Source organism: Folsomia candida, unplaced genomic scaffold (assembly GCF_002217175.1).
Source record: "Folsomia candida strain VU population unplaced genomic scaffold, ASM221717v1 Fcan01_Sc009, whole genome shotgun sequence".
Classification (NCBI taxonomy): Eukaryota; Metazoa; Arthropoda; class Collembola; order Entomobryomorpha; family Isotomidae; genus Folsomia; species Folsomia candida.
In genome coordinates, this window is record NW_019091201.1 from 4,813,598 (window position 1) to 4,825,985 (window position 12,388).

At 39.7% G+C, this 12,388-nt stretch overlaps 1 protein-coding gene across 2 annotated transcripts; it reads left to right on the top strand.

Moving 5' to 3' along the window:
• Window positions 1-4,402: 4,402 nt before the first annotated feature.
• On the top strand, window positions 4,403-8,050 carry LOC110853756 (nucleolar GTP-binding protein 2). Of its 2 annotated transcripts, none has more exons than XM_022102075.2 (4): window positions 4,403-4,855; window positions 5,235-5,570; window positions 6,081-7,661; window positions 7,938-8,050. In XM_022102075.2, the coding sequence occupies exons 1-3, from the start codon at window positions 4,517-4,519 to the stop codon at window positions 7,608-7,610; spliced, it is 2,205 nt and encodes a 734-aa protein (XP_021957767.1). In that variant the 5' UTR covers window positions 4,403-4,516; the 3' UTR covers window positions 7,611-7,661; window positions 7,938-8,050. The 2 variants fall into 2 exon arrangements, with proteins under 2 accessions (XP_021957767.1, XP_035710891.1); XM_035854998.1 differs by having other exon boundaries at window positions 7,948-8,038.
• The last annotated feature ends 4,338 nt before the right edge of the window (window positions 8,051-12,388 follow it).

Here is a 12,388-nt window from a genome sequence, read left to right on the forward strand (position 1 = left end):
GACATCCTTTAGCGAACTCGTCGTCACATTCATCCTGAAAAGGGAGGTGGTCAACCGGCCCAGAAATTTCTCCCCCTCGCCGAGAAACTTGGTCACGTCGGCCTCCTTCAGTTTCGGTGACGGCGAGGCGCGTAAGGCGGGCGCTTCCACGCGCACGCTTTGCAGCGGGGCCGACGTCAAGAGTGCGGCCACCTTCGTGAGCATGCAAACATATTTCACACCCTGCTCCAAAATTGTTTCCGTTTCTGGGAGCTGCACCGTCAGGAATTTAAGCCGGGGAAAAAGAGATCCCGCCTCTTGAGCATTGAATGCGCCACTCAGGAGTCGTACCTGTTCAGAAAAAAGCCTTTTTCATTCAAAGTTCAGTCGTCCCGATTTCTTAGTGAAGATTTTCATTCACACTCAGTCATTTTTTTTCAAACTCATTTCACTTCACTTCATGTGACTTCATTTCTTACTTCGTCCCATGTATTAGGCATACGATGAAAAATGAAATGAGTGAGAAATCCTTTCATTCACACTCACTCATCTGAAATGACGGAATCCTTCACTCATTTTCATTCAAATTACATGAAATTCAATTTCATTCAAATCACAGGAAATTCATTTTCACTCAAATCACAGGACATTCATTTTCATTCAAATCACAGGAAATTCATTTTCACTCAAATCACAGGACATTCATTTTCATTCAAATCACAGGAAATTCATTGTCATTCAAATCACAGGAAATTCATTGTCATTCAAATCACAGGAAATTCATTTTCATTCACTATCATAATCAGTCACATGAATGAAAGTGAACAGGAGTCGTACCGGAAGGGTCAATTTCTCCAATTCTGGCATTCCAGAAATGATCCCGGTGATCCCTCCGACTTCCATTTTTGCCAATTTGGACTGATTGAACGCGGTCATGTCGAGGGTGTGGATTTTGTCGAAGAGAGCGCGAGAAAGACAGCGCCCCAAGTTTGGCACCGCTTCAAACGCGAGAAGGGTCAAGTTTGGTTGGGGGCGGACAAAGTAGTAGGCGCAGTTCCGGAGGTAGGCGTCCTGCAGGGATTGCAAGGTTTTTGGCGAAGATGGGAGGAGGAAATTGGGTAAAAAACGGGTCAATTTCCGGCGAAGTTTCTCAGATTTCGTGCGGGCGCCGCCACCACAATGAAGAAAAAATTCGGATAGATGTGGCACCATTTGGTAGAATTTTACGACTTGATTCCAAAAAATGCAGGTTTCGCGACATGCCAACAAGTCGGTGGAATCCAGGTTGGAGAAAATTAAGTGAAGGACGGTGCCCTAATTAATTACACGGAATATGTAAATATGCATATCATTAAAGATCACTTTAAGATGGAGGTCTCTCAGCGTATGCGATCCTATTTTGAGCAAATTAGTGGAAATCGATGACAAATTTGAGTAGAATGAGATTTGCGAAAGACACGATCTCCAAATAACTTTTGGGATATTTGCATCCGAAGAGGAAAACACGTGCAGGATATTTGGAAAGAGTAAAATTTGTCAACTTTAGGGCACGTTTTCGGGTGCAAATATCTACGCCAAACGCAAGATTGTGTAAATTTCATACGATTTAAATTTGCGAAAGACACGATCTCCCGATGGGCGAGTTTGGCAGAGATATTTGCATTTGAAGAGGAAAAAACGTGAAGGATATTTGGAAGGAGTAAAATTTGCCGACTTTAGGGCTCGCTTTCTCCTCTTCAGGTGCAAATATTTGTGCCAAACGTGCCCATTGGGAGATCGTGTCTTTCTCAAATTTCATCCTAATTAAATTTGCCATCGATTGACACTAATTTGCTCAAAATTGGATCGCATACGCTGGGGGACCTCCATTCCGAGTGCATAAATTGCATGTATTTTGCTCTCAATGAAATGAACAGCCGATAAGAATTACCGGAAGTGCAGGTAACTGTACTTCCTTCTTCTCCTTCCTTTTTCGAAACATTTTCATCTGTTAAAAAATGAAGTTGTAATTTTATCCAATTCGTATTATCGGTAGCTAAAAAAGTAAAAAAAAAGTTCTACTTTTGGAAATAATGTCCTCTGAATTTTATTTCACTTCACGTTAGACTCGGTGACTCAGCGTCTAGAAAATCAGCACATTTTAAAATCATTCCTCAGCTCTGGGAATTTATTTTAAAATTCTGAAATTCATTCTGGAAGAAACCACGGACGACAAAAAACTGGAGAACCAATCCCTTAAAAATGTATTTCTTTTAGCAACGCAAATTAATCAAAACAGCACATCAAAATTTGTCAACATAAAAAATTCTGAGCATCATTCCTTAATCGATCAGTGTCATTTCTTCAGTGGTCACCCGGCAGTGACCTTGACCTTGATGATGACGATGGGAAAAATCCTCCTCGGCGTCGTCCTCCTTCTTGCCGTCTTCTACCAGCACATCGCTCACTGCCAAGAAGAATCTTTTACTACTCCTCCTCCCCCCAGCAATTCTAGCGATTTTACGAACGAAACTAGAACGGAATTCGGCAAGTCTAAATCACAACGGAGGCATCTCCTCAGCGGACGCTCTCCGATTTTGAGCAAATTAGTGTCAATCAATGACAAAATTAATTAGGATGAAATTTGCGAAAGACACGATCTCCCAATGGGCACGTTTGGCAGAGATATTTGCATCCGAAGAGGAGAAAACACGCCTTAAAGTCGACAAATTTTACACTTTCCTAATTTACTGCACGTTTTCTCCTCTTCGGATGCAAATATCTCGACCAAACGTGCTCATTGGGAGATCGTGTCTTTCGCAAATTTCATCCTAATTAAATTTGCCATCGATTGACACTAATTTGCACAAAATCGGAGAGCATACGCTGAGAGACCTCCATTATGAGTTCTATTAAATTTTATTAATCAAGTTAATTAATTAATTTGTTCACCTTGTTAATTAGAATTTAAGTGCTACAAATGCACGGAGAACAAAGATTGTGCTTTTAAAGCATACCGACAAAAATTCCAGAATGAAAACACTCCTGACACTGTTACCTGTGGCGGAAACACGACTACTGTAAACAGTACGTCGTTATATTTATTTACAAAGACGTAATTAACCTAGGTCTCGATGACTTGTCGCCAAAATTATTAAAACCCACACATTTTTAATCATTTCTCCCCTCTGGAAATTTATTTTAAAATTCTGGACGACAAATTTGCCGTCAGTGAGTTGATTAATGGAATGGCGCTGAGTTTTTAGCCAGTTTCGACGAGTTGCAATTTTTTTCTGAAGGTTTCTTAACCTTGAGATCTCCTCCGCCAAAAAGTGTCAAAATCTGCAGTGTATGTATTTTTTTTTAACTGGCAACTCCCTGCTCTGTCGTCTATAATGTTAAAATAAGTTCGCAATTTTACAAAAATATATTGATTTTGTTTGGCGATGAGTCCAGTGGCCGCGGAAGCCGTGTGGACATTGCCATTGTAGGATGGGGAGGGAGGGGTTCATATAACGACATCGAACAACCGTGGGCCCATTGTTCACACCCGCGGCCACTGATCGAGTCCTACGTTAACTGGGAAATTTTTTAATTACATAACCCAAATTCTATGACCGCGCAGAGTGCATGACGAAATTCAACGACGCCGGTAACGCCATCGAGAGGGGATGTCTGCCACGGAATTTCACCATATATTTTGCTGAAACAGATCAACCGTGCAAGGGGAACCTTCCCGCATTTGAAAAACTTGGCAAGGGGTTCCAAATGTGCGTATGCAGTAAAGAAAAATGTAACACCAGCGGGAACTTTGCGACGTGGGGGAAGGACTTGAAAATTGGGGTCATTCTGGGCGTTCCTCTCTTCTTCTTTTTGCTCGTGACGTGGGGCAAGGCGATGTAGGGAGAAGGAAAATTACGGCAAAAAAATATGTAGTCCAATGATAAAGTAAAGTGTAATTTGCAAACTTGTCATGATTTTTTGCAAACTACAGATACATCAGAATTCTGTCTTAAAATTTTGTATTTAAATTTCAATAAACATGCAATCTAAAATGTGCAGTCGACTCGAGTACAACTTTGATGCAGTAAAACTTTCAATATTTTACCAATTGTTTTTAAAATTTAAATATGAAACGAAATCGATTCGCAATTTCTGAAAAATTTTCAAAATTTGTTCCAAAAAGATGCAAAAGGTGTATGTTTTCATGCAAATTTCAGCTGAGATTTGCATGAAAATATATGTGTGTCCTTCCTTAGGACATAAGTCGACAAATTAAAATTTTCGCTAAAATATTTTTACACCACTTTTTTAAAACTTAAATATGACACAAAATTAATTCTTCATTTCTCAAAAATTTCCAAAATTTGTTCCAAAAATCATGCAACAAAGTACATTTTAATACAAATCTCCGTACAATTTGAGACGCAGACCTGGAGCGAAACTCAAATTCACGGCAAACTTTGCACATGGTCCAGTCTCTCAAATCTCAATATTTTCCCGATTTCAGATTTTGATTAAATTTTCCAATTTTTAATTCCCCAAATTTAAAACAAAAATGGGGAAGTACAATCACAAAACGAAGGTGAAGGAGGGCTTTAATCGCCACTCCCACAGTATGAACCCCGACCGGAAGAAGGAGGGTTTGAAAGGGGTTGGCAAACCCAGAGATAAAGCAACCATTAAAAGGTTGCAAATGTATCGGAATTTTAAAGCGAAGAGAGACCCGACCGGAAAAATTATAAGGGCCGCCCCCTTCCAAAACACCCTCCCCAGTGGGAGCGTCGCCAGGGTTGAACCAAATCAAAAATGGTTCGGAAATTCGAAAACTATTTCACAATCTGCCCTCCAAAAGTTTCAGGAGGAATTGGGCAAAGCTGTGAACGATCCGTATAAGGTATTTAATTAATTGTAGTTAAATTATTTATTTATTTATGCCAATTTGTAACAAATCTGGAGTAATTTTAAGCAGAAACCAGTGTAGAAGCCAGGTCGTATTTATGCAATTCAAAATTTCCAAAAAACCATTTATTTGTAAAAATATACAATTTGCAAAATGATAATTTGCACACGTAAAGAAAGCTATTTCCAAAATTTTATCAATCTAAAAGTGCAAATAATACATTACCGATTAGATTTTATTCATTGATTAATGAACAATATATATATTTGAGACTTTAATTTGACGGTAGAAAACGTCGTTAATTAAACAAACTAATTAATTCATGATGGAACATGTGAATTAACTTTAATTGCAATTAATTGTAATTTTTCAGGTCGTTATGCGAGCTACCAAACTCCCCATCACACTTTTGAACGAGAAAGCAAAACAGGCCCGCGTCCACGTCCTCGAGACGGAAAGTTTCGACAGCGTTTTTGGCAAAAAGAAGACCAGGAAGCGACCAAAGTTGAAGGTGGCTGAGTTGGACGACCTCGTCCAATCGATCGAAGGTCGTCACGAGGCGTACGACCAGACCAAGGACAAAGATTTGGTTCGAGATGCGCCCGATATTTGGGAGCCGGCGAAAGAATGGGTCAACTCGGCTGGACAAAGTAAACGGATTTGGAACGAGTTGTATAAAGTGATTGATTCTTCAGATGTCGTTATTCAGGTGAGAATGAAGAATTCAGACAAATGAAGTGATAAGCAGAGAGGGCGGATATGTATTTATTTTCAAAATTTTCATTTTTTGATGACGACCGACGGTCAAATTTTGTGGGTGTGTTCCTTAACTCGCATAGATCACAAAATTTCAAAATATTTCTAGATATTGGAACATACTTCTAGGTTTTCAGAAATATAAGTATTTACGTTATTATTTGAAAAATATGTAAATCTATTACACGTTTTTTTCAAAAATACATATATTTTGTAAACATTTCTATTTCAACGATGTGAGGCGAAATTTTTGTACTTAGAGAAATTGGATCACAAAAAATCAAGAGGATTGCATTCAAAAATACAAATGTTGAAATCTGTGGTATTTTTATGTTTTTTCGTACATATTTCGTAAATATTTTAGCGTGTTTTCGTAAATTGTTTCCATCCTCTGATGATTATTGATAAGCTACGATCGTAATAAACAAACAGATAAATAATTCCCATACAATTTTCTCCCCAGGTTCTCGACGCCCGCGACCCCATGGGCACGAGGTCCCCACCCATCGAAAAATTCCTCAAAAAGGACAAACCCCACAAACACCTCATCTTCATCCTCAACAAGGTCGACCTCGTCCCCACCTGGGTCACGCAACGTTGGATCCAACTCCTCTCCAAGGAATACCCCACCCTCGCCTTTCACGCCTCGCTCACCCACCCCTTCGGCAAAGGCTCCCTCATCAACCTCCTCCGCCAATTCGCCAAACTGCACGACGACAAGAAACAAATCAGCATTGGTTTCATCGGCTATCCAAACACCGGAAAGTCCTCCATCATTAACACCTTGAAGTCCAAAGTCGTCTGCAAAGTGGCCCCGATCGCGGGGGAGACCAAAGTCTGGCAGTACATCACCCTCATGCGGCGCATCTATCTGATCGACTGTCCCGGTGTGGTCTACCCGCATGAGGAATCCTTAGAAGAAAAAGTCCTCAAGGGTGTCATCCGCGTCGAGCTTGTCGAACATCCCGAAGACTACATTGAAACTGTCCTAACCCGAGTTAAGAAGCCGTACTTGGTCAAAACCTATAAAATCGAGGAGTGGACCGATTCCGAAGATTTCCTCACAAAAATGGCGAAACGTACGGGAAAACTGCTCAAAGGAGCGGAGCCCGACCTTAACGCGGTTGCCAGAATGGTTCTCAACGACTGGCAGAGAGGCAAACTTCCCTTCTTCGTGGCGCCGGAGGGCTACGAGAGTACCGCAGACTTTAAAGCAAAACAGGCCAAAGAGAAGAAGGACGCGGTGGAAAATAAGGTGACGGAGGAAGCCTTGAAAAAGAAGCAGAAAGCTGTCGTGGTGGAGGAACAGATTAAAATGGCAAAGTTAAAAAAGCCACATTTGGTGCAGAACTTGAAGAAAATTTTGGTCGGGCTTAAATTTGAGGGGGATGATTTAAAACCGTTGGACAAAGAGGGGGAGGAAGAAGATGAGGAGGAGAAAGAGGAAGTTTTTGACAGTGAGGAGGAGGATGACGAAGCTGAAAATGACGATGACGATGATGACAATGATGACGAAACTGGTCCCCCAGTTGACAATGACCCCCCAGAAAAAGCCGTCCCCTCCAAGAAACCAGTCCCATTAAAGACGTCATCCCTTCCCACCTCCAAATCCACCGGAAATGACTCTGACACTTCCTACCTCACCGATTCCGACTCTGAGGTTGAACAAGTCATGAAACCCACCAAGAAAAATAAGAAGCTCGGAAATATCGAGGTGGTCAAAGTGGCTCCAATCAAAAAAGGAAAATTCCAACCCCCAGAACGAGGTTTGGACGAGTCCGACTCCGACGAGGAGGAGGACGACGAACCCGCCGCAAAACGGAAAGCTCGAACATCCGACGGACTCACGAGCAGGCAGAGACGAAAAGAAGAACGGGATCAAAAGAGGAAGAAAATTGGCAGCAATTTCTATGAAGTTTCGAATGTGAAGAATCGCAATCGTGAAAGGAAAAGCCCCCGTCAACCGATGGATGGAAGAAAGAAGAAGAAATAATTAAATTACAACTTTAAATAATTTAATTGATGATAATCATCACCAAAATCAGTACGTTTTTAATCATTTCTCTCCTCTGGGAACTTATTTTAAAATTCTGGACGACAAATTTGCCGTCAGTGAGTTGATTAATGGAATAGCGTTGAGTTTTTTGAGCCAGTTTCGACGAGTTCCAATTTTTCTGAAGGCTTCTTAAACTTGAGATCTCCTCCTTCAAAAAGTGTATATTTTTTCAAAATTGATAACTCCCTGCTCTACAAATTTGTCGGTCAGAATTTTAAAATAAATTCCCAGAGCAGATAAATGATTAAAAATGTGTCAATTTTGAATCGTCGAGTCCTACGTTATATACCGTTTTAAATTACTAATTATTTTTGACTTATCGCAAATCTGATTATTAAAACGATAAAATGTTAACAATACATACATAATTCTACTCATTTTCCCATTTTGATTCAATTCTCGCCTCATAAATTATTCCCAACCACGAACCAACTGGGCTCTTCTTCTTCTTAATTAACTCTCTTCCAAACGAGTAACTTTTACTGGGAGCAATTAAGTCTGCTCTTCGCCATAAAGATAAAATTTGAATGTGTAATAAGCCATCTCGCGAGTAAGGCAATTTAATCCAGAGTCTCATTTTATGTTTCAATTCCGAAATCAAAATTATCCCATCAAGTACCTCCTCCATTTCGGTGTAGCTGGAAAATGAAGGGATGAGAGTTTTAGATTTTCTCATGAAACTAAATTACGGCCTTGCTGACTGGTAAACCAAAATCATAATCGGATGAAACAACAGTTAAATCCACAGAAAGAGAAGAGAATAACATAGATAATTAATAATTATGGCGAAACAGGAAGTCGGACTGGACATGATTCAATTTGTATTATATAATTTGGTTATATCCGTATGAAAATGATTCTTGCTATGAATTTCTCCTCATAATTTGTACTTATGTAAGCCTCGTTTCACCAAATCTCTCCTTCACATTTAGCAAATTTGGCCAACTTGCAAGTCTTTAGCGTATCATTATCATCCTCATGAATCGTAGCTGTAAGTTAAGTAATGTACATAATCGTATAACATCGTTGGCTCCTGCATCTGGAGAAAGTACGTTCATGTTCATACCCAATGTACGTAAAACCCTGTGTAATCGTAACATTTGACTACTTGTAAAATTGTTATGTTTAATACAATCATGGCGATTAATTCGGAATGATATTTCATGCTCAGTTCTCAAAATTGTACAAATTTCTCTCACTGTATGAAAACAGCGTCTCAATTTCCCAAGTCTCAACTTGACTGAATTTGGTAATCTAATAACCATTCATTTCTTATTCTCGTCCTCGAAAAAAGTTTTACAAGAAAATGTGGCAATTCAGATTCACTTCCTTCCCCAAAATGGCTTCTTAAAGGGTTCTAAACCCGTCAAAAAGTAATATTTACTTTATTCCCATTTTTCCTCTCGGACTCCTCCCAAGAAATAAGGAACAAACAAAGTCGCCTCACACAAACAGTGGCCACGGAAGGTGTGGGGACATCGGGGGACATTAACATTGTAGGATGATGGGGAGGGAGGGGTTTATATAAGATTGGCAGATGATGTGGATATCGAACAACCGTGGGGACATTGTCCCTCTCTCCCCACGCTTCCGCGGCCACTGAATCATGTTCATACATTTGAGTAGCCTGAATTCTCTCAGTGGCCGCGGAAGCCGTGGGGACATTAACATTGTAGGAGGGATGGATTTACATAACATGGGGAGATGATGACGATATCGAATACCCCTGGGGACATTGTCCCTCCCTCTGCCCCCCACACGCTTCCGCAGCCACTGCACACCACCACCACCACGAAGGCAAAAGAGTAAACAAAAAGTGAATCCGGAGACATAAAGCAGTCTGGGAATTAATTGTGTTAAGGCGAGCAGAGTGGTTTGCTTGTGCAAAAGGGTGTCACAATTTGGGCCTTGTTACACCAAAATTATGGCCCCATTATCTCTGCGGCTTGGCTGCAGAGTTGACTACCACGTTAATCCCCACGATATCAAATCAACACATAAACACAACAGCAAAACATACATTTATTCTCTTCTTCTTCTCTTTTATTTCCTATGTCGCTGCTAATGCGCTCGGGGAAAGATTTTCATTAGCAAAGTATCCAAATAAATATCACTCATGAATCCAGTCCAGACTCGCATGAAATGAAATGATGCACATATTTATGTAATGTTGCTGTATAAAATTCGAATCATTATTGTCATAAAGTGGTATGAAAATAAGTGCATGGAATTCTGGGCGAAAATGATACAACGTAACTGCATTAGCACATAAATTTCCTGGACAAAATTAAGACTGGTATGAATTAAGACGAAAAATATGAACGTAGGATTAGTAAAGCTGTGCGTTTTTATATGTAATAAATTCCAAAACGAGTTGTACTTACAATGCTAAGAAATTTGGACCAATTTGAAATTTTGAAAAATTTTGTCGAGTTGATAAATTTTAGGCAAATTGATAATTTTTGACAAATTGGCAAATTTGGGCAGAATTTGGACAAATTTTAGCACCAATACCTTGTACATATTGACTTTGTACTGGACATAACGGGGCAAATGAGACATGCCATTTCCTAAATTCTCTCGACATAGATTAATACCTACACAATAATTTTTCATACATAAATTCCTAGATACGAGCAAATCAATTAACCTGTACACTCAACTTTGTGCTTCTACCCGTGTGTCAAGTCACCCGAGAAAGTGATCACTTATTATTATTTATCTGCTTGACAAAACCCATCCAAATCTCAACTTGCCTCTCACTTATTGTCCTGATCTTTTCTATTCCCCTGTCACTTTGCCCACTGATTTCTCTTCATCCATTCTCGAGCAAAGTCAACCTTTTACTTATCCACTTTATGGATTACTCCTATCTCATCCATTCTCCATAATGAATCACATCACAATACACACTTTTATTTTATCCCTGGTTTCTCCATCCGTCACACGATCCATCAACCATTTAGGACGACTTTCTCTCAAATTCCATCCTAAACCAAGAAGCGATACACTAAAAACGAGATACAATTTGTGGTTTGGCTTCTTTTTTATCATTTTATTTCCCAAGTCTCGGGATGCAAACTTTTCCCATAAAATCAAAATTCGCCTATTTATTTTTATTTATTGAATTACAATCAAGTCTCGTAAATTATTTGTGGAAGAAGAAGAGAGAGAGAGAGACTGGCAAAGTTGGAAAAATCGGATTAGGATGAAAATGCGCAATTACGACGAGACAGACAAAGAGAGAGAGAAGAACAATGAGGAGGAGGAGGAGAATTGAATGAAATGTAATAAAGGGGTGAAACCATGTAATGCTCATTTCTAGAATTGTCTCATATTCCCCAAAAAGCTTAATTTTGGGCGGGAACGCCACACCCACCAGGGTCAAAATAGTCTTATCGAAGGTAGAACATCTCCTTGAACGATATATCCAGAAAAAATTTGAATTTCGATTACCACACCAGAAATTTAAGAATAGGGCGAAACCGTCATAGCATTGTCTCACATACCCCAAAAACCCTAATTATGGACGGGAACTGACTTCCGGCGCACCCACCAAGGCCAAAATAATTTTACCGTAAATAGAACACTCCCACGAACGACATATCCACCAAAAAAATCGAATTTTCAAACTTCAAATGTTATGAAAATCGAATTTTCACCGCCGCCATGTTCAAACTTAAAAAAACGTTACAAACACATTTACGGAAACCTCACCTCTAAATTCATACCCGTTCTCAAGCTAAATCTCATGATGCCGACAGACCGACGGACGGACAGACAAACACTGCACAAACTATAAAGGGGCTTCCCCCCTTGATAATAAAAGGGGTGGAAATTAGATTAGTTTCAGTGGATAAAGTCCTTATTATTCTAATCGTATTCACTCATAATGTTCATTCAACAGAGGAGGAGCGGCTGGAGAGCGAGCGAGGCTTAACAAGGAAGACACACAATACAATTTCCAACCAGTTTATAGGAGTGAATAACTTTATTTAATTTGCTACTACCTTTACATATCCTTCCTCCACTTCTCCAGCAAAATCACAAAACTTATTCACAGCCCCAGAGCAAATATACGTCGCAGAATTGCACGCATTGGGATGTTGAGGGCATTTATTTAAATATTTTTGGTATGCCATTTTTCCCCTGTTTAACATTTTACAATACGTAATTTTTGCCATGTCCAAAATTCCCTATATTTATTTCCATTCCCAAAATGCTCCCAATTAGTTTTTCGTTTCTTACGAGTTTCCCACATTTCTTGCACTGCAAAGCAAGCCACGCAAGAAAATGCGAGGTGCAAGAAACTGGGAGAAAGTGCAAGAAATATGCGCTATCTAGCCACTCGCCATATGAAATACAGCGACGGGGCGTCGTTTTTTGCGCCCTGCATTTCTTGCAGGTCAAAATATTTACCTGTAAAAAACCACTTTCTTCCCGTTATTTCTTGCAAGTGGTTACTTTCACCCGAAACACTGCAAACTTCCCAAATTCGAAATTTCAAAAATTCCGAACATTTATTTTCATCCCCAAAATTCCCGCAATGTCGCCCAGATATTATCATGTACAAAATTCCCATCGTTAAAATATTTCCATTTCCAAAATTCCCGAAATTTATTTTCACGCCCTGTCCATCGCACAACTCGTCACATTTTACTTCAGCCATTTCCCTTACATACCTGGCCTTACTTTCTTTCTAGATATCTAACTAT

Coding starts and splice junctions, on each gene's coding strand:
- LOC110853756 (XM_022102075.2), top strand. CDS start 4,517: ATGGGGAAGTACAATCACAAAACGAAGGTGAAGGAGGGCTTTAATCGC. Junction 4,856..5,234: donor CTGTGAACGATCCGTATAAG/GTATTTAATTAA, acceptor GTAATTTTTCAG/GTCGTTATGCGAGCTACCAA. Junction 5,571..6,080: donor CTTCAGATGTCGTTATTCAG/GTGAGAATGAAG, acceptor TTTTCTCCCCAG/GTTCTCGACGCCCGCGACCC.